Source organism: Cantharellus anzutake, assembly GCF_015039405.1.
Source record: "Cantharellus anzutake strain C23 chromosome Unknown EI90scaffold_6, whole genome shotgun sequence".
Taxonomy (NCBI): domain Eukaryota; kingdom Fungi; phylum Basidiomycota; class Agaricomycetes; order Cantharellales; family Hydnaceae; genus Cantharellus; species Cantharellus anzutake.
The window spans coordinates 115,593-135,930 of NW_024066956.1; the positions used below are offsets into that span (position 1 = coordinate 115,593).

The following is a 20,338-nucleotide window of genomic DNA, read 5'->3' on the forward strand; positions in this document are numbered from 1 at the left end:
TTGGCTTGGCACATTCACATCACTCGCAAAAGGTAGCCTGGCTTTTATCCCAAGGGGCGTTGATCGAGCTCGCTACCTAGCTGGTTTTCACACAGTCACAAGTTCCTTTATCTTCTATATTCCACTGTAGAGGCTGTTAGATTTCTTGGGATTCAAGCGCACGCTGAGGCCAACTCACGTTGTTGGTGTCAAGTCTTGCGGCGCCAAGATCTACTTTGTTTCCCTTTTTTGGGTCAGTTGTTGCTAAAGTCAGTGCGCATTCATAGCGCCTGACTATAAAACACCAATTTTTGGACATTACGACTTTTCCTCAGTTCACGCATAGCAGACTGAGCGACAACATCGCTAGTCCTCCATTTCGTCTTATAGGTTGTGCAATTTCTGCTTGATTTCTGCTCAGCGTGCCTTTTTGCCGATCAATCATATGGCATGTGGCTGTTCATTTATATACATAAAGCAAAGACGTTCCCTCCATTCCCTCCTTTCCTTCAAAAATGCGCATCTTTTCCCTTTTCAAGTCGTTGCTGCTCATCGCTGGGGCTGTCATTCCATGGTATGCAGTAAATGCTCTCAACCAACCCTTCGTCTTGTTTGGCATGCTGACTACAATATTGTCTCCGTGATCCGAACTTAGGCGGGTAGCGGCGGGCGAAGGTCCCAGCGATATCATAGACCTTACTTCAGCTAACTTTGGTGCTGAGACGCAGAAGGCTGGCCCTTTACTGGTCGAGTTTCTTGCGCCGTGGTACGTTTTGGTTGCTCATCGTCATCGAAGCTCATTTTGGTGATGGTTGGACGCTTTGATCTAGGTGTGGCCATTGTAAAGCACTCGCTCCTCACTATGAGGAAGCTGCAACAGCTTTGAAGGAGAAGAACATCACGTTGGGGAAGGTCGATTGCGTTGATCAGGCGGACCTTTGCTCAGAAAGTGATATACTAGGTTACCCAACGCTGAAAATCTACAAAAAGGGGAAACCGACAGAATATAGAGGGCCTCGCCAAGCCGGTGACATCATCAGTTACATGACCAAGTGAGTGTCTTGGCGCCCTTCGCACCTATGTTTTTCGTTTGTTGATGAGGGACTCCAGACAATCTCTCCCGGCCGTCTCGACTGTTGCCTCTGAGAATCTCGAAGAGTTCAGGGTCGCTGATAAGGTCGTTGTGCTTGCGTATGCTACTTCTACCGAAGAAGCCCCCATTCCTGCCTTCTCTTCCGTTGCTGAGACCTACCGTGACGATTACCTGTTCGGTTTAACGACCGATGAGGTGGCCATCAAAGAGGCTGGCGTGCTATCGTTCTTTACAAAAAGTTCGATGAGGGTCGCAACGACTTCCCTTCCGAGAAAATCGCCTCCACCGACATCACTTCTCTAGCCGACTGGATCAGATCCAATGCTGTTCCTCTCATTGACGAGATATCTGGAGAGAACTACCACCTTTCTGCAACATCTCGCCTCCCACTTGCTTATATCTTCATTGAGTCAACCGATCTTAAGCGGGAAGAGCTGATCAAGGAACTCAGCCCCATTGCTAAAGAACAAAAGGGTGTCGTTAACTTTGTCTGGATTGATGCGATCAAATTCGTTGAACACGCAAAATCTCTTGGTCTCACAGAGGCTAAGTGGCCAAGCTTTGTGATCCAAGAGATCAAAAGTCAACTCAAGTACCCATTGGATCAATCCACTGAGGTCAATTTCAAGACCGTCGATGAATTTGTCAAGAATTTTGTTGCTGGCAAGTTACAGCCCAAGTTGAAGACCGAGCCTGTTCCCGAGGAGCAAACTGAGAAGTACTACAGTTGGGGACAACAATTTCTTGCACGTTTTTTGTGACGAAATAGTCGCGGGCTGTGGAAGGTCTATGATGGAATAGTCCGTCTCAGCCTCAAGCATGATACAACTATGAGAACTACTTATTGATCTACCTATGAGGGAATTGGGTAGATACAATGTGAGATAGAATGTAATGTAAAAATATGGGAAATGACAAGCCTCAGCCTCAAGCGTGACACGACAATGTTACGCTCTCACCAATATAGCGATATCCTGGCGGGAGGGGGTCACAGTCCATCCTAGATGCAAAAAGCGAATAACGAATCCAAATCCAGTCCCTACCCCACCACACACTGCTTGGAGTTCTGACGCACCCTTCCACGGGTTCTCTCTGATAATCATTACAGTTGCATAAAGGCGATGACTGACAACTGACAGTGGGTGACTCACTTGGCACCTGGAGAAGTGAGGAGGCATCTTTAAGCGTCCCTGGAACAGACATAGCTCCACGTCCCACGTACTCAATCAAAACTGGAGAGACAAGTGACGTTCGACTGCGAGACGGCCTGCCGTGCACGGGGGGTGGGTTTTTGAGATGGGCTTCAAGTCGCATTGACTCATGCATTGAAAGGTGTAAGTTTATCAGCTATATGTCATTGCTTCGATAACAAATCCATGCTGTTAGACTCAAACTCTCAACCAGAACATCTGGAGTTACTGGATTACCATGAATACTGGAGATATGCACAAGTGGTGAGAGATGATTACGAATTCGGCCGTTGCTGCCGAGCTACAACTCAGAGTGGCTCGCCTCCACAAGCCCGCAGCGGAACCACAAGGAAGGTGACGAAGCCGCATGTCAAGCATCATGTCCTTGAGCTGAATATCGTGGGGCCAGGGATCCAGGCGACAGAGGAGCGTGTTTGTGGTTTTCCTCCATTACCACGGGTAATACGGAGCGTCCCTGCGAGTGGACAGCAGGGCCTCCGTCTGAACTCATCCTTTTGAAGATCCATATCGCAACAACTGCGATCAGGGCAGCAAGGGCAACTACGCCTCCAACTACGCCTCCTACAATCGCACCGATGTTCGAGCCCCTGCTCCCATGTGCACTATTGGAAGCTGTGGAAGTTGAGGTCATGGTAATGGTCGTCAATGTGTTGCTTGTGCTGGATGTGGTGCTACTGAGTGAAAACACGCGAGAGCTTTCGAGTGCATCTAGTAGTTAAGTCAAATGATCCCGTGAATACGCGATGAAGATTTCAAGAATGAAAACGCACCACCAATTGTCTTCGCTGCATCCAAGTTGAAGCTAGGGATCACGGGGAAAGCGAGCTATCAGGATATGAATTCTGATCGGAAGTAGCGACCTAACGATCCATCAAAGTCGGAGGGCTTAATGTATGCCCATTGAGGTATAAGGGTTCCGGCGGGCATCAGCGATGGTCGGTATTCACCCTCTACAATCGCAACGCCAGTGCAATAACGTCCCCAGAGGGGATACCTAAATTACCTGTTAGACATGGAAAAGTAAACACGATGCACATACGACGTGTATGAGCGGTTCTGGCATGATCCACATGCCGCCATCAGCTGGTATACCATGGAGGAACATGTGCCTATGGGTAAGTTTCAGAATTCAAGCCACTGCCGGGGTCGGAGCACACACAAGCATTTGGGAAGTAACCCCCTGAACTGTTCGGCGATGGACCTTGTGTCCCTCAGTGAGCACAAGGCTACGTAACTCAGAATTTGCGTATACCGATGTATTCCCATCCCGGAAGGAGCGGACCCACGAGCCATTTTCCTGATTATCACCAAGACTATGTCAGTGCATGACGTGGATCAATGGAAAGCTCGCCTCCAGTACCCACTGCAATAAGTCCCGAGCCGACTTTGCAAGGGGATTCTCTAGTCATTGGACCGTGAGCGCTGCAGCCAGTGATACGTGTTATCGGCTTACCCTTGGGAATTGAAAGCCTGAAGAAACAAAAAGAGGATCAGTTGCGCAACTTAACGAACGTTGCAGGCCCATATGTGATTCACCCACTGAAAGTCGTAGGGACAAGTCACACTGGTCTACAAGGCACCCAACAATCCCAGGTGGACCCACACGCTTAGCTTTCCTCGAAGGATTAAAAAGAAAGCCGCCTCCCAGAGGCACGCACCTCTTGAGCCAATACTTTATCGACCCCTAAACCTAGGAAAAGCTCGAAGAGACAAGCTTGGCGAATAATCAAGGCAATTACAAGGGATGCAATGAACCCTTGTGCATTTTGTGACCGGAAACACGGCATTCTTCGCGTGATTAGCACAGTTCGATATCCAAGCTCAGAGCAGGAGGTCGAGGAAACTTGAGAGCAGCGTTTGCAGTAGTCCCGTGAACCTCAACACAACTTCCCCCCCGGCCGAGTTTATTTGTCTATTTGTCTAGCTTGTATATGTACTGTTTGTTCTAAGGTCAAAACCTCGCAACTACAGCACTTTCGATATCATAGAATTCCATAAGGCAGATGATTCATTCACAAGTCTGCAACTTGCAGGTTCCCCGTCTGTTTGAAACTTGACAAGCAAGTACGAGTCACTCGCCGATTACCAACAGGAACTATGACTGAATTTTAATTTTGTAGGAAGCGGCGTGACTTCACTAAAAATAGCACGTATGTTTGCAAGTGGAGAGCTATGCTGGAATCTGACTGAAGATGTACTGGGTGGAACACTGTTCAGCCCACGTCCATAGCTGATCCCCGTCCGCCGATGTGGGAGAAGATGCGCTTCAATTCTGAGAGCCACGATGGTGCTAGCTGATGCTGAGATTCGCGACACCCTCAGTTCTGAAACCGGATTCCAGCCTCGTCCTCAGAACGCGGGCCTGACACCCTGTCAGAAAGGCAAGCTAGTGTTTATCCCCCAAAGTTGTGTTGGGGGGGGGGGGGGCGCGGGAAAACGCACGGCCAATATGTGGAGCACCGGATCCAAAAGCCGGAAATGGACGGGCCGCAAAAGGCGACTGACACGGAGGAGTCTCATAGAAAAGTAGAGCCTGGTTGGGTATTTATCCCAAGGGGCGTTGCGATCGAGCCTCGCTACCGAGCTGGTTTTCACACAGCCGCAAGTTCCTCTATCTTCTGTAGAGGCTGGGGTCCTCAGATTTCGATCGATGTAGTCACTTGGGACTAAAGCATATCACAAATACAGTCATGAAGGCACCACCAGTATGTGTATTTTGGGAGCTCACAACAACACAACACATGATGAAACCATGCAAAAAGTCCCTAGAGGCAAAATGTGAAAAAAATCCGCACAGTAGAACGCGCAAGAAATGCGTTATATATATAAATTGAGCATCCAACGATGGGGGCACCCTCGCCCCCGCGTGCAGACTAGATGAATAATAAAATCAAGGTTGAAGAAGTTTGAGGATGGATGATAAAACAAAATGATGAAAATAGGAAAATGGCAGGGGGGCGTTCATTACACAAGAGGGGGAGGCCTTCTTCAGCTGCGAGATGGAAAGCTAGAGAGAAAACTATGGTTCAGGGGCGCCACTATATCCGGGATTCTGGATATTATATGGGGGGTGATGATTAGTCGGTGTCACAAAGTACGGTTCCTGGAACGCAGGCTGTGGAGCGGTAGCCATGCTCAGGGGTCGCGTGGAGCCATCGTTCAATGAAGGACCTGAAACTGCAAGGTTTTGACTGGGGGGCTTGCCTGACCGTCTCTTAAGGACCCATACTGCAAGCACTGCAACCAGGCCAAGACCAACCACACCCCCAACCGCGCCCCAACAATTGGGCCGGTGTTCGAACTTCCCCCAGATCGAGTCGTTGTCGTTGTCGTCGTTGTCGTCGTCGTCGTCGTTGGATTGTTGTTTGTGGTAGATGAGGTGGTGATGGAATTTGTGGAGGTTGAAGGGGTAGAGGCTGTCGTGAAACCGCCGGATGATGTCGTGCTCGATGAGAATAACTGAGAACTTTCAGGTAGATCTATCGGGAATGAAGGTATAATAAGCTGCGTTCCCAAAAGGAAAGGAAAGAAATGCGGCAAAAAATTATGAATGCAACATACCACCAATCTGCTTCGCAACTTCGATGTTGAATCTGTTAATGTCAACATTGGAAGAAAAAAAATTATATTTTGTGATTAGACGAAAGTAATAAACTCACAGTCCACCGTAGCTAGAAGGCTTGAGATAAGCCCAGCGGGGCACAAGAGCACCGGAAGGGATCAACGACGGTGTGTACACGCCCTCCACAGTCGAGATGTTACCGCAGTCAACCGTCCAAGCCGGATAGCTGAGTTAAGTGCATATGATAAGAATCATCGTTAGCACTTGTGTGGTTGATCGGACATACGATATAAATGTCCGGTTCTGGCAAGCCCCACACGCCGACATTAGCTCGTACACAATGGAGGTGCAAGTACCTAATGAAAAAAATTTGAGATTCAGAGTGAAACGGATTCAAGACAAGCACATACAATAGTTTGGACCATTTGTATCACTACCCTTTACCGGGCCTTTGGTTTGTCTGCTGAGCACATAAAAGTTCGGGTGAATGGGTGTTACGCTCTCACCGATATAGTGATAGTTCGGCGGGAGGGAGGTCACAGTCCATCCTAATTGTGGTGAAGTCAGTAGATGCAAAAAAAAAGCGAATAATAACGAGCTCCAAATCCAATCCTTACCTCCACCACACACTGCTTGGAGTTCTGACGCAACCTTGCACGGGTTTTCTCTGATAATCATTACAGTTGCATAAAGGCGACCACGGAACAACTGACGGTAGGTGACTCACTTGGCGCTATTCAACGCCTGGAGAAGTGAAGGGGGAGGCATCTTTAAGTGGCCCTGGAACAGACCTAGCTCGATGTCCCACTTACCCAATCAAAGCTAGGGAGACAAGTGACATTCGTCTGCAGGATAACATCAATCATCTCTCAAAATCTCGAGCTAGAGGTCATTCTCGGAAAGACGTACAGTTTGCGCTAACACTTTGTCCCCTCCAAACGCTAGGAAAAGCGCAGAGAAAAGAAGCGCTTGACGGAAAATTGAATCCATTGTGACACGAGGCCAAGGTGTGGGCAACGAACGGGTCACTCGCGATTGAGAAGACGGCATCCTCCAGGTGTGGTGTTTTTTTTTTTTTACTGGAACACGAACCCGGGAACGAAAAGACAGCACGAATTCCCGGAAAACGTTGGAATCCACCAAGCTTACGAAGACGGAAAGGGGGGGGGTTAGCCGTCTTTTCTTGGCCCCCATGTTATTGAACCCTGGCTTATGTATTTAACTCCAAAGGGCGCATTTCAATTGTGCGCACAGCCTTTTAATCGGATCCGGAAAACCCAACGACAACTTCCACTTTGCTCTGGCGACTCTTTCCTCGAATGACACCCTGCTGTTAAGTTGATCATTGGCCTAGAATATTGCAAAAAGTATCAACTCAACGACCAAGCCGCATTGATGAGTCGAGGGAGGTGAACAATCTCATTACATAATACCTCCGATATTGATTAAAGTCGTCCACCAAATCGCCCTGATTACATAATCAAAGCTTCATAACAGTCCAGCTCAGTTTGACTACTACATAATCATATTGGCACTGCCCATTATTCAATCTGTCGTGTGCCTGAGAGAGCGCGCACGTGGGTCGGGGGACGACGTCCAAACAACTTGTCTTCAGATCGCTGAAAAGGGCTGTTGCCCGACCCCGAGGAACTGCATTTGTCATGCGTAGATATACAGTAATGTTCACGCGTCTCGGGCCATGTCTGATAGCAGACGATTATACCTTAAGGAGAGAATGTCGAGTTTACCCAATAGCTGTCCATGTAAAACCGGGAGGAAAATTAAAAGCAAAAGCACCGCGTACGATGAAGGAAGAAAGAAAGAAAGAAAGAAAAGAGTGATAGGCAAGAAACACATACAAAGATCGAACGAGTTTGTTGCAAGTGGTTCAAACATTCCCACAAAGTTGCATAGAAAATATATGGGTTTTCAATGATCAGAAAGCCCAAGCAACACAACATAATATTCTTTCCACACTAAAAGAGAAGAAAAACAAAGGGATTTAGAGTAGGAAGGGGAAATAAGTGATCTGAACGAGATTCGAGAAATGGAGACAGTAAATTGTAGAGACAGAAAGAATGCATACATATACATAACATTTCAAACTTCTGGGACGTAATTGTACCCTCCTGGACGCGGGAACTGCGGCTGGTGTTCAGCTTGTGGTGAGTGCGGATACGCACCATGCCCAACGGAATAATTCGGATCAGGATATTGACCACTACAAACAACGTCAATGGTGGTTTCAATTTCTCACTCCTTTTCGTCACAGAATCGAAAAGCAACTCACGTAGACTCAGTTGGTGGGAACGATTGGACGTCCCCAGTATATGAAGGGGAGTTCTGGGCCGTATTTAAACTCATCGGCCGGTCCCCCCAGTGTACAGCGGGGCCATCTGAGGCTGTTGATGCGCCAACTGAGGTTGCTCCTGCACGGGTGGAGGCACGAAGCCCATTACACCCAGGTTGGTATAGGGCTCCCGCATTGGTATAGTCACGCCCTGGTTGGGACCCGGAAAGATTGGGCCTTCATTGAGCCCCTGCATGGGTGGGGTTATGAAACCCGGTGCGCGCTGGTTGTAGGTCGGAGCACCGTTGAAGGCTGGGTCGCCATTGAAAGTAGTGTCGGTAGTGTTGTTGAGGGTGCCCTGATAGGCATTTGGATCGGGCCTGGCCTCAGGAGGTCCGCGGTTACGGAGAAGGAGGTACGCTAGACCAGCTATTAGCGCGATACCCACCACGCCTCCACCAACACCCCCAGCTATGGCTGCTACGTTCGTCTTGCTTCCCCCGCCACTCCCTGCGGGTGTACTTGTCGAAACAGTAAAGGGAAGCGAGAAGCTCGTTGAAAGGGTCGGTGTCCCAGTTGTGGTTCCCGCCAAGGTACTACTACTGAATTCCGTGGACGATGGTACGAATGTGCTTTCCGGAGAGTCTGCAAAAATTTTAAAAAAGGATTAAAAACCTGCAGAACGGGATGTCAAACACTTGACTCACCCCCAATTTGCTTCGCAAGGGTGCTGTTGTATCTGAAGAACCATACCAATGTCAGCCTTGATCAGTAAACAGGGCACCAGAAACGGATGATTACAGGTCATTATTTTGCGAAGGCTTTTCGAACGCCCACTGAGGAATCGCTGTTGACCGTGGGATCGAAGAATTATAGCTAATAGAAGTGACACCGGAACGTTAGGATTGTTGCCTTTGAATGTTCGGAGTCCAAAGGATTATGCGACTTACATCCCTTCCTGGATACCGGGGAAGTTTGTACAATATAGACTCCAAGCAGACCAACTGTTTTGTTTTCAACCAAAAAATCAGCACGAAAAATCCAACACGACCACGAGGAAACGCATCGGGGGGGCTAACCTTATGAATGTCCTATTCTGGCAATCGGCGCACGCGGACATAAGCTCGTATACGGGCGTGCTACAGATGCCTTTAGGTCCCCCCAACCCGGGAGGTGTGAACGAATGAATTGAGTGCTGATGGAGACCGGGTACTTACAAACATTTTGAGTGGACGGATCATTCTGCCTTGGGCCTTTCAAAGCAAGTCAGTAAACACGCTAAACAAACAGGGCTGGATGCTGCCGGCACATACCGATGTAGTGATAGCCATCAGGAAGGCTGTTGACAGTGAAAACTAAGAATCCCAGTCAAATACGTAAATTTCAAGCATTGATATGGAGGCAAATATTCGGGCGCCTTACCCCCATCATTGCAGACTGTCTGCAGGATTGCAGCGACGATACATGGGTTTTGGCTGAGGGAAAGGTTCAACTCATGGAGGGGTCAAGCGGGGAAACGAAAGCACCTTTTGCTGTTTGATGCCTAAGGGCACGACGTCAATCACTCATTACGAAACCCTTTTCTTTGCTACTCACCCAGCTATAAGAAGGGAGACAGGTAACGTTGGACTAGAACAAAGGAACGAATCAGTGAATCAGTAAATGAGTGCGGTAGGGACGTTGCCAGGACAGCATTGCTACTCACGCTTTGAGCAAAAGTCTTCTCAACTCTCAACAAGCACAGGAGAATAATGGAAAAGATAGTTGAACGGAAGTTGCGTGCCATAGGTGAGAGGAGGGTCTTTCACGAGTCTGCAAGTTAACAGAAGAAGGTATGAGAATGTGGGGAAGGGAGGGGGAGAAGGGAGAAAACTTGAAGTACCAATGGCCTTTATTTAAGGAGAGAATGTGTGAATCCTTAAGCGCTGTCGAGCAAGGAGTAACGGAGAAAAAAAAGGAAGAGAACGAACTCAAGTTCAGAAGAAGAGAACTCAAGAGGGAACCGAAACCAACCACGAGTTTTCCCTTTTCAGAATACATCTGGAAACATGCGTGTGCACTGCTTTCACCTCAGGAACACATTTCATTTACATAAAGCGGCATGGAGGCGAACGAACTGTGCCCGGGCGCTTAATTTCTCCCGCATTATCAATAATCCGTTCTATGTAAACTTAAGTGAGTAATGTCGGAGTCGACCATGACTAGGTTAAACCGTCGGATGTGAATTTGTACAGAAACAGGCGCATCGAATTACTTATTGTTACTACTGTAATTGTTGGAACAACCTTTGTAACCTTGAACTCGTTTCACTATGGTGACAGTCTTTCAACGTTCCTCTTGGCTCTGATGCTGATTGATCTACATGCATACATTGGAGAACAACGGATACAATGATTTCGGCTAACCCCGGTGCTTCGCTCGGCTCGCTCTATACTCATAGGGGCAACGGCTGTGTCATTCTGCACCGCGGTGGCGTACATGAGGTGATCGGTACTTGTGATCCTCGGATGTCGCGATGAGAGGTATGTCTTCCATACTACTTTGTCATTTTCAAGAATCGAACCCCTGCAGCTCGATCTCGATCTTGCGATTGCTCTGCATCACGATGAGTTCTAACGTTCGATTGCTTAATCTCAGTAATCTCGTCACGACGTTGCAACCGCCGAGTACTTTGGAATGCACTCCCACCGAGCATATTCGTGTGAATCCAAAACTCAAGACACGACATCAAGCAAGTGGCAATTTCACATCTTACCAGCAAGGATGCCGATAGTGTGCCGACATCGGACATTATCTTCAAGCCAAGTAACACAGCCGTTGCTGTGCAATTCAAGCCTCAGTTCTTGATGAGGAGACCCTCGAAGGTCATTTACACGTGCCATATCTTGTGATCGAGACTCCTGTGCGATTCACTTCACCTGGGTCGCATCACTCTGCTGCATAATCCTTGGTTGCCATCAGTGTAGTACTGCAGGACGTTCAACCAAACTAGAATGATAAAGGGAACGCAGCCCGGCCATGAAAGGGGAAAAAGCGTTGTCAAGTAAACCGATCACCTTGATCAACAGTACTGGCCGTAGGGCGGTAGTGGCCAACAACGGCTACATATAAATTAAATGTAAACGGAGCGTCACGACAAAGATACGCTTTACGGATACTATTTGAGTTCTAATCATGTACCAAGTGACCTTGAGGGGTTGCTTGTGAGGGATTATATCTTCTCGCGTCGGCGGGTTAAAGAGGGGCAGGTCACCTGCCTGCTTATGCATATCGGCGGACCAAATACCAGGACTCCGCACGTATATGGGAACTGGGTTCGAGAATTAGAGCCTAGACGTTCAACTCCTGAACTTTTCATATAGCCTGGCGAACCAAGAAAACCGTGTAGAAGCTCAATGGCGAATCAAGCATCGCGAACGTGACCCGTCAAACCCCGCTGGTTTCCCGTTTGGGGTTTTGGACTTCTGAGCTTCAATGGCCAAATTTGCATCCGAACAAATTAACACGCCACTTGGTGACGTCGTGAAACTCGCACGTTCTCCTGCTCCATCCTTCCTCCGTCACGCTAAGGTCGCTACACAGGGCCCATCACCCAGTCTGAACGCATTATCTCATTGACGTTGAAGCACTAAACACCTTCAAATCAGAGTTAACCTCCCAGCGCTCACATCTCCGAGCCCATTTGCCGAGTTTGGCAATAGTCTCAGCATTTATACCTCATTCACTTCTCCCAAGATTGTTTCCTTAAGCTGCCCCTCACCCAAACATCCTTCGCCCTCAAAGATCCGTGATCCTCCGCATCGATATAGCTCATACGCCTTAAGTACTTGCCATGTCATCAGACTCCCCTCCCCAAGAACTCACCGAATCAGCCTCCGCCACCACCATGGATTTTGGTGATTCAAAACGTCTCATTGTCGTCAGCAATCGTCTTCCTGTGACCATCAGCAAGGATGCCGCCGGTGATTATCATTTCAAGATGTCCTCGGGTGGTCTTGTCTCGGCGCTATCAGGCTGCAAGAAGTACATGGCTTTCACGTGGATCGGATGGCCAGGGTTCTTCATTCCAGAGAAAGACAGAGCTATCGTAGACAAACGTCTCATGGAGGAATACTCTTGTCAGGCAGTGTACCTCGGGGATGAGCTCGCAGATCGTCACTATAACGGCTTCTCCAACTCGATTCTTTGGCCTCTATTTCACTACCATCCGGGAGAGATGAACTTTGACGAGGAGAACTGGCTTGCGTACCAGCAAGCCAACTTGTACTTTGCCAAGGCGATTCGGAAACACCTTCGTACAGGAGATATGGTCTGGGTTCAGGACTATCACCTCATGGTCTTACCAATGCTCTTGCGAGGGATGATCCCTGGAGCAGACGAGTATACGAGGAAGGAGATTGAGGGTATCACGGATCGATTAGGAGAATCTGATATTCAGGATGAAGTCGACTCGGAGGATGTGCATTCAATAAAAATCGGTTTCTTCTTGCACACCCCATTCCCAAGTAGCGAAATTTATCGGTAAGTTCGGCGAAGCTACTATTGTCCCTTTTTTTATTCACTCCGTGTTCCTGAATAGGATCCTTCCTGTACGACGAGAAATTCTGCTCGGTACTCTTTACTCAGATCTCATTGGGTTCCACACCTACGACTATGCCCGCCATTTCCTTTCATCCTGCACCCGCATTCTTAGTCTACCCACCATGCCCAACGGCGTCGAGATAGCTGGTAGATACGCTCAGGTCGGCACGTTCCCAATTGGGATCGATCCTCAACAATTCGTAGATGTGCGTTCATGGTGCAACCCATCTGCATGTGAAACATTCCTCATTTCATTTCCATACAGGGTGTGGAAAGGTCTGAAGTCAAAGCGCGAATTGCAGCCCTGGAGAAGCGGTTCGACGGCGTTAAGCTTATTGTTGGAGTCGACAGGCTGGATTACATCAAGGGTGTACCCCAAAAGATGCATGCCCTAGAGGTGTTTCTAACGCAACATCCAGAATGGATCGGAAAGGTGAGACCCGAGAAGCACTTTGTTTGGGGGGTATCTTCTTTACCGGCGAACCTCACAATATTTATTTCCGCCCAAACCGGAACATAGATCGTCCTGATTCAACTCGCCGTTCCTTCACGACAAGATGTGGAAGAATATCAAAATTTGCGGTCGACCGTGAACGAGCTCGTCGGCCGGATCAACGGTCGCTTTGGAACTGTGGACTTTATGCCCATACATTTCATGCACAAGAGCTTACCATTCAACGAACTTTGCGCATTATATGCAGTTAGCGACGTGTGTCTCGTTTCAAGCACTCGAGACGGCATGAACTTGGTATGTCCCTCCCGCAATTGCTCTCCCCCCCCTTCCTTCATTGCGCCTGTTTGTTGACGATACGAGGTGTGGGTGTTGGCCGGGATAGGTTTCGTATGAGTACATTGCTTGTCAGCAGAAGCGTCAGGGTGTCATGATCCTGAGCGAGTTTGCGGGCGCTGCTCAGAGCTTGCACGGAAGTCTGGTTGTCAATCCTTGGGACAGCCAGCAGGTTGCAGATGCTATCTATGAGGCTGTCACGGTATCTCCCGAAACACGGAGGGAGAATCAGAAGAAGCTATTCAAGGTGAACCAGTCAAAAAATCTCTTCTTTCAAATCAGGTATTGGTTGCTAAGAACGTCCGTTCTCCTAGTACATCTCGAAGTACTCATCTGCTTATTGGGGAACCTCTTTCGTAAAAGAGCTTTCGCGGGTTCAACTGATTGACACCTCGACACACGTCCACCCGAAAGCTGAAACATTCTTTGTCCCCAATGGCGAAGCAGATCCCGAACACGAAGGCCAGAAGTTAGAGCATGGTGCCACTGCCGTCTAGGTTCGCGCGTGCACAACGACGACAACGACACACACGCTCAACAATGCAAATATTAGAGATTCCGTTGTGCTCCTGCCCTGATTGCAGTTGTATTTCTAACTTCGTGGTGGCCTTGTTATCACTTCGTTGTTTTATCAACCCAACAAAAAAGAAAAAAGGGAAAGACAAATATTCCTGTAGTAATTCTAGATGCAATAGTGTAAGGTACGGCAGGGATGGTTTCGTACGCATCGCATGTTCAATACTTCGTCTTGATCACACATCCATACACGTTCCGCAATGCAATAATTCTTCTTCTGGTATTTAATTAGTATGAACGTGCCTCAAAAATGTGCCCGGTGCCACTCATGGTAGTAAGTACTAGTTCGCGCGATTCACGCTTCCATGCATGCAAGTCTTGACCCGAGCTGAGATCAGAAGAATTCGCCCGCGCCGGATCCGCTGCGCGCCGAGTAGCGGGAACAACACTAGCTACTAGTAGGGAACCCAGATACGTGGCAACTGCAAAAACAGAATGTCATTGTGCATGGGAAGCTGGGAGTCGACTGCTCTATAATATAACCCATTCAATCATGGCATAGGCTAGGCTGTTCGGGAGCTCTTCGTCCCAGAAAATAAGTTTGTGCAACGATTTCATCGACATGGTACATGCATGTATGTACATGTACGCTGAGGCGTGGACATTGATGAAACGGAAACATTCCCAATTTGATTCTGATCTCTCTGACTACATATATTACATATTGCATCGCTGCGAATCAGGCCGGGGAAACGGCAAGCATGCACGACGCGCGCGAAAATGACTGGAAGCTCGTTTACAAGACAGTCTGCAACAAATCAACAGCCTTTTCCGCACTACCCCAGGACGATTGATATCCAAAGCCACCATGCCTGTTACACCATTTCAAAGTTAATTGGGAGTCCCCCCCTCCCCCGCTGCTAGCGAATCCCAAGGGTTCCATGGACGTACCCATAATGATGAATGACTGGAATTTTCCCACTCCGCCATTTCATCTGCGCTCGACTTGGTGCTCTCAGCTGCAGACAGCCAGTCCACTTCAAAGCGAATGCCTCCTTTCCTTGCAGGACGAAGTCCACAGCCTTCCTCGATTATAAATGGTCTCAGATCGTCCACCGTCACCTTGCGTGGCGTTCCTCCCCCTTCAGCTTCAGGGCCGCTGGTGGATGACTTGAACTCAGGAGAGCCCGTCACTAACTCTGGACAAAGTTTCAAACATCTCCTAAGGATGTCCTCCGTTATTTCTTTGAGTGGCTCGGGCCGGAAGTCATTCACTTGCTTCACTCCTCCCAAAATCACCTGTGTTTTGGAAAAATTCATTCATTTTGAGATCAAAAATCGTCGAAACCACCCGGCCCGCGTCCCAACCCAAATCATGTCAGTCACGTAGAAAGATGAAGATCAAACTCGATGGAACATTTCGAAGGAAGGAAACTTGCACGTACATCACCGCTTCTCCTAGGAATGATATATGTCCAAATGCCATCAACCCCTGGTTCACTAAGTGTCCTCCCAAACCTAACCCAAGGTGTCCTGACAAGGACGGTCTGGCCTCTTATGGGATAAACATCCGGATCCTCGATCCCTTTGATGGTTGCCGCTCCAAGACCTGGACAAGAGATGATTGCCGAAGGTTTTTCTGGAACGAGCGTGCCGGTGAGAAGGGAAGAAAGAGCGGAGATCGAGGCCCGAATGATGGTTCCTCCTGCAGATTCAAACCGAGAGAGGAGGTATGGGAGGCTATAATGACAGTTGTGTGGCGCGATGGCGGAAGGGTGGCAACAAATCACTCACTATACTGGAGTGTCGATGGTTAGCGTAGTGAATTCCACACCAGAAAGACTCCCTTCGATCAGCTCAGAATCCTTGAAGACCCGGTACTTATCGGTTTATCGATCCAGTGCGAGTGCGCATAAGAGGACATCGATACAGACGATCAGACTTCGTACTTACATCCGGCATAAAATGCAGACGGTCTGTATTCCCTTCATTGTTCCGTTTGTCAGAGTAATACTCCGTCTGTTGAAGTCGTAAAAAGCAATGTTCCGCTGGATGCCCGCCCTCCGACATTTCCCACATTCTTCGGAACGTTTTACTGTCCAACCCTAGATGGAGATTGAGAAACAAAAAAGTGGAGAAACCGCCGTTCACGAACTAAGTTGGCCCTCGTTTTCAGCTAGAGAGACATGATGAGCGCCCTGTGTTCACAGCAGCAAGTCGATATATTGATGGATTAGTTACATTTGTCAAGACACGAACAGGGAATAGTTGACGTGAACATTCACTTACAGCCCACAAACTCGTATACTTGATTGACTTTGGATCCCCAGGTAGAACCTCTGCGACGATATAAACTTTAGCGCTTGGAATCCTTTCTTGAATTTCGATGGCTGTGGATAAGCCGACAACTCCCGCACCGACGACAACGATGATAGGCGTCGTCATTGTCTGAGTGAACTATCGAAAGCACTGTTTGTCTATCGTGTTGGGGCTGAGGCGATCAAGTAATGAGTTTGTACGTTATGACGAACCCAAGTAGATGTAGAGGTGGGAAAGGGCTGATAATTATTATGCGAGAAAACTGTTAGATTATACACTACAAGCGCTCGGCTATGCAAGGAAGATGACGGCAAGGCAGTTGTGCACTGCGTATTAATAGCACCGCGCATGAGTTCGAGCACTATGCGACATATTCTTAGAAAATTAGTTAAGTACGTCTCAATCTATCGGCTTATATTACATGCACTGCACTGTTTAAATTCGTGCGAATAATGCATAGGCCTCCCCTGGAGAAACCCAGGCCCACTGAAGAGCAGGCACCGGTTGAAAGTCTAAAATTACACAGTAGGCGAGATAAGGTTGGCTCCGATCCGAGCAGCTTGTAAACAAGCACCAATACGATCATCATGTCGCTCTGGGTTGACAAGGTCAGCGCACATTGCGTGTCTGTTCTCTACGCCTCAGTTTCCCTTTATCTCGCTCTCCCTAGCATCGTCCGCAAACGTTAGACACACTTACATATCATAAGGAGCTCTCCTCGCGGCTCGCTTCGCTAGTTAGCGCCTTTTCCTTTCCGTTGAGGGGCGCAAAGATGCTGACGCGATCCGGACGCGTAAAATAGGCGGCGACGGGTGAATTTCCTCATCTTCTTTTCTATGGACCTTCCGGAGCAGGGAAGAAAACGCGTATTGCATGTACTCTACGAGAACTTTTCGGCCCATCGGTGACGAGGGTGCGTGTCTGGAAGCGAAGAAAACTCATTTGCGAGGGATTGCTAATATTCGTACTGAAAAAATTGTTAGCTTAAAATCGACCAAAGGGTGTTTGAGACACCTTCGAAGAGGAAGCTAGATCTGAACGTCGTGCAGAGTAACTGCCATGTTGAGATTACACCAAGGTGAGAGAACATCGTGTCTCTAGGTGGTGAGTGAATACCCAATTTTTTTGCGTTCCAGTGATGTCGGGATATACGATCGTGTCGTCATACAGGATATTCTGAAGGAAATAGCTCAGACACAGCAAGTTGATTTTAATGCAAAGAAGCGCTTTAAGGGTGCGCCGTTCATTCGTTTATTGTCTCCGAATCATACCTCATATTTCTGTCTCAAAGTTGTTGTGATCAACGAGGCTGACTCCCTGTCCCGCGATGCGCAAGCTGCGCTCAGACGAACAATGGAAAAGTATATGTCCAATATGAGGATCATTCTTTGTGCCAATAGTGTTTCAAAATTGATCGCCCCTATTAAGAGTCGGTGTCTGCTCGTGCGGGTTGCGGCGCCGAATGATGAAGAGGTTCGCATTTTCATTTATCCTCGCGTTCCAGGGGTCGTTGACCGTGTCACCTGGCGCTAAGATGACTGCTGTGCTGGAGTTTGTGGCGAAAAAAGAAGGGTTCGCTCTGCCGGACGAAGCTTGCTCGGCAATCATCAACGATGCGGCGGGGAATATGCGCAAAGCACTGCTCGTTCTGGAAGCGCTCAAAATGCAGTCGTACGTTCCGTTCCTCAGGAAAACATGCGATTGGTGGTTCATTTTTATTGCTGACAGAACAGGCTTGACGTCCAACATCGCGATCGCTAAGCCAGACTGGGAGGCATATTGTATAAAGGTCGCCGAAATGATCGTGAAGCAGCAAACCCCAGAGCAGGTCATGGCAGTGCGGGGGAAACTATATGAACTGCTTTCGCATTGCATTCCTCCAACCTTGGTTCTCAAGGTAAAACTCGATTCACATGTTGTGGAGTGTAAATTGAGAGGTTTCGTAGACTGTGGCAGACCGAGTGGTCGAAATGGTTGATGACAGTCTGAAGGCGGACATCATGCACTGGGCTGCTTTTTATGTGAGTGATACCTTGATTTTTGCCATAGACTTCGATCCATTCGCTCTCTAGGAGGTACGCATGCGGATTGGCAGCAAGAAAATATTTCACCTCGAGGCATGGGTCATTAAGGTTATGATGCTTCAAAAGGTACGCAGCAAACTGCTCGTGGCCGTCATGCCTGTCCCGCTCACCATTCTCTCAAGCATATGTACTTTGGCGTTGATCTCACTGGTCTTGATTGACACCTTTCTGTATACTCTATTGCATTGATTATTGTTATCTCTGAGTAATTCAAGTCTGATCCAATTAACAAGAAGTTAAGTGACTGGTGCATAGTACTCTTTGTCTACAGCATTTAGGAAGTCTAGCATCTGGTCAACCATTTAATACGATATCCCAGAAAAGCAGTGTAGCTTTACTTACGAAGTCGTGGCGCTCCTCGCCCATCCTCTTACCAGCCTCTGTCTTCAGGCGATCTTTGATTTGTAGCAGTTTGTCGTGGAAGTGGGCGATTGCAGATTCAGCTTCGCGATCGGATTCATCTTCGGGAGGGACAAAGAGTGGTCGGTTCATCACTGAGCTGAAGGCTGCGCAGCGCATGATGCCTTTGAGAATGGCATGAGGGACTAGATAAGGTTTCGCAGCGGGCCATCGAACGAAACTCACCGAATGCACCAATGGCATCTAGCCGATCAGCGTCCTGGACACAATGCAACTCGAGGCACGAGTCGTGCCATTCTCCCCATTTACTATCCGCCCTGAGTCTCTTTTCCGTCGTCCATGAGACGCTGTCGATGATCTTTGATATCGTGAGGGCTCGCCCGTCTCTAATCAGGTCGATCTCGGCGTAGACTCCACCAATGGGTGAAAGGACGGTTTTAGAAAAGGCGTACGGGTCTGCAGCAATGTCCGCATGAACATATTTCTTGTCTAAAAGGTCATGCATGAGAGAGGCAAGCTCAACAACGAGGAGATCTGGAACAGGGTCGAGGGTGCGTGCAATTGTCAGCGCGTCCTCCTCACGCGTCGGACTGACAGAACAAAATAACGAACTTCAGTTGGGGTGAAACATGTATATCGGGGGGCAGCGAAACGCGTAAAGTCTCGATCGAGAGTACTCACCGTGAAACGCGTCGTGGCTTGGGTCATACTTTCATCGTTTCTTCCATGAGTGCTTCTACTCTGGAAATTATTTCGCGCTCTGCTGGGCTGGATAAGTGCCTTGGGCCATGGCGATGGTGGACGTGGATGCGGCTGTTACGTTTGATTCGCGTTTTACCTTTTGGCCAGTGGTTGTTAGCATACGGGGGGAGTATGTTGCGTCAGTACGGCAGGCGGTGGAACCGACTAGCTGCATCCCGTTGCCCAAGAAAAAGCCGCGCGTCGTGTAACAGGTATTTTCCCATGATCTTCATGCATTTTAGGGTTGCATGCATGTCGAAGCCATGCTTTGCTTCCACGGCTGGGTTCTTGTACTATACTCGTAGCGAATTTGGCTCCGACTACGAGTTTTTTTTAAACCCTTACGGCGTACTTCCTTTCTGTGGGTAAATTTGGAGTGGCATACGAGCCTTTTTCGCGGGCTGCCTCCCCGAAGCAAGGTTTTCACAAGCGATAGCGACCCATGACGATCTTTGGTATCACCTGCATGTTGACTTGCAGTATAGTGCATGACAGTGTCTGGCTAGAAAGGAGCTGAGTATCAACTCGAATTTGCCATTGGTAAGCTATCGCTGCCGGCCCCGGTCCTCATGCTGTTGGACAGTTTCATCGGTTTGAGGGACGGATATTCCCGCATGCTTCTGCAAAACTTACGCCATAAGCTAAGTTCCGCTGTGCAAGCAACACCTCGGCTCTATCGTAAGAAAGCGCGCATGCCATATATTGCCTACGTACGCCCTGATTCACAGCCAAAGTCTACCCTTGAACGTGTGCGCATTATGTAATGTTCGACTCAAGCAAGCGATACGTATATTCTTGCCCAACAACACTTTTCT

At 48.4% G+C, this 20,338-nt stretch overlaps 8 protein-coding genes across 8 annotated transcripts; 3 read left to right on the forward strand and 5 right to left on the reverse strand.

Moving 5' to 3' along the window:
* Positions 1–7: 7 nt before the first annotated feature.
* On the forward strand, positions 8–2,010 carry EI90DRAFT_3151044 (thioredoxin-like protein). The gene is made up of 5 exons (XM_039065697.1): positions 8–553; positions 635–745; positions 810–1,031; positions 1,090–1,310; positions 1,376–2,010. The coding sequence occupies exons 1-5, from the start codon at positions 495–497 to the stop codon at positions 1,831–1,833; spliced, it is 1,071 nt and encodes a 356-aa protein (XP_038921120.1). The 5' UTR covers positions 8–494; the 3' UTR covers positions 1,834–2,010.
* Positions 2,011–2,623: 613 nt separating this feature from the next.
* On the reverse strand, positions 2,624–4,117 carry EI90DRAFT_3036965 (uncharacterized protein). The gene is given in 13 exon segments (XM_039058741.1): positions 2,624–2,905; positions 2,942–2,994; positions 3,054–3,085; positions 3,138–3,139; positions 3,151–3,277; positions 3,323–3,387; positions 3,407–3,409; positions 3,441–3,484; positions 3,536–3,580; positions 3,635–3,684; positions 3,737–3,753; positions 3,820–3,852; positions 3,942–4,117. The coding sequence occupies 13 exon segments, from the start codon at positions 4,068–4,070 to the stop codon at positions 2,633–2,635; spliced, it is 873 nt and encodes a 290-aa protein (XP_038921121.1). The 5' UTR covers positions 4,071–4,117; the 3' UTR covers positions 2,624–2,632.
* A 1,185-nt stretch (positions 4,118–5,302) lies between these two features.
* EI90DRAFT_3286048 (uncharacterized protein) lies at positions 5,303–7,042 on the reverse strand (the record flags this gene model as incomplete). The annotated part of the gene is made up of 8 exons (XM_039066999.1): positions 5,303–5,742; positions 5,845–5,876; positions 5,943–6,071; positions 6,132–6,201; positions 6,256–6,512; positions 6,573–6,589; positions 6,658–6,690; positions 6,755–7,042. The coding sequence occupies 8 exons, from the start codon at positions 7,037–7,039 to the stop codon at positions 5,303–5,305; spliced, it is 1,263 nt and encodes a 420-aa protein (XP_038921122.1).
* A 1,163-nt stretch (positions 7,043–8,205) lies between these two features.
* On the reverse strand, positions 8,206–9,921 carry EI90DRAFT_3117353 (uncharacterized protein; the record flags this gene model as incomplete). The annotated part of the gene is made up of 11 exons (XM_039062985.1): positions 8,206–8,780; positions 8,843–8,874; positions 8,937–9,011; positions 9,086–9,139; positions 9,215–9,284; positions 9,353–9,388; positions 9,449–9,490; positions 9,558–9,610; positions 9,662–9,678; positions 9,732–9,764; positions 9,841–9,921. The coding sequence occupies 11 exons, from the start codon at positions 9,919–9,921 to the stop codon at positions 8,206–8,208; spliced, it is 1,068 nt and encodes a 355-aa protein (XP_038921123.1).
* A 2,100-nt stretch (positions 9,922–12,021) lies between these two features.
* EI90DRAFT_3143968 (alpha,alpha-trehalose-phosphate synthase t) lies at positions 12,022–14,000 on the forward strand (the record flags this gene model as incomplete). Its single annotated transcript, XM_039065075.1, has 6 exons — positions 12,022–12,656; positions 12,715–12,922; positions 12,982–13,149; positions 13,237–13,464; positions 13,553–13,750; positions 13,818–14,000. The coding sequence occupies 6 exons, from the start codon at positions 12,022–12,024 to the stop codon at positions 13,998–14,000; spliced, it is 1,620 nt and encodes a 539-aa protein (XP_038921124.1).
* A 625-nt stretch (positions 14,001–14,625) lies between these two features.
* EI90DRAFT_3279207 (uncharacterized protein) lies at positions 14,626–16,870 on the reverse strand. The gene is made up of 8 exons (XM_039066654.1): positions 16,309–16,870; positions 16,175–16,217; positions 15,973–16,124; positions 15,814–15,899; positions 15,465–15,759; positions 15,026–15,318; positions 14,971–15,000; positions 14,626–14,891 (listed from the first exon to the last, which is right to left on the reverse strand). Exons 1-8 carry the CDS (start codon positions 16,462–16,464, stop codon positions 14,816–14,818), a joined length of 1,131 nt encoding a protein of 376 aa, XP_038921125.1. The 5' UTR covers positions 16,465–16,870; the 3' UTR covers positions 14,626–14,815.
* Positions 16,847–18,667, forward strand: EI90DRAFT_3036983 (P-loop containing nucleoside triphosphate hydrolase protein). Its single transcript, XM_039058742.1, has 11 exons — positions 16,847–16,946; positions 17,009–17,074; positions 17,141–17,251; positions 17,322–17,416; positions 17,475–17,572; positions 17,630–17,811; positions 17,873–18,009; positions 18,067–18,235; positions 18,285–18,359; positions 18,411–18,488; positions 18,545–18,667. The coding sequence occupies exons 1-11, from the start codon at positions 16,926–16,928 to the stop codon at positions 18,581–18,583; spliced, it is 1,071 nt and encodes a 356-aa protein (XP_038921126.1). The 5' UTR covers positions 16,847–16,925; the 3' UTR covers positions 18,584–18,667.
* EI90DRAFT_3117357 (uncharacterized protein) lies at positions 18,659–19,287 on the reverse strand (the record flags this gene model as incomplete). Its single annotated transcript, XM_039062986.1, has 3 exons — positions 18,659–18,712; positions 18,765–18,946; positions 19,008–19,287. The coding sequence occupies 3 exons, from the start codon at positions 19,285–19,287 to the stop codon at positions 18,659–18,661; spliced, it is 516 nt and encodes a 171-aa protein (XP_038921127.1).
* Positions 19,288–20,338: the final 1,051 nt, after the last annotated feature.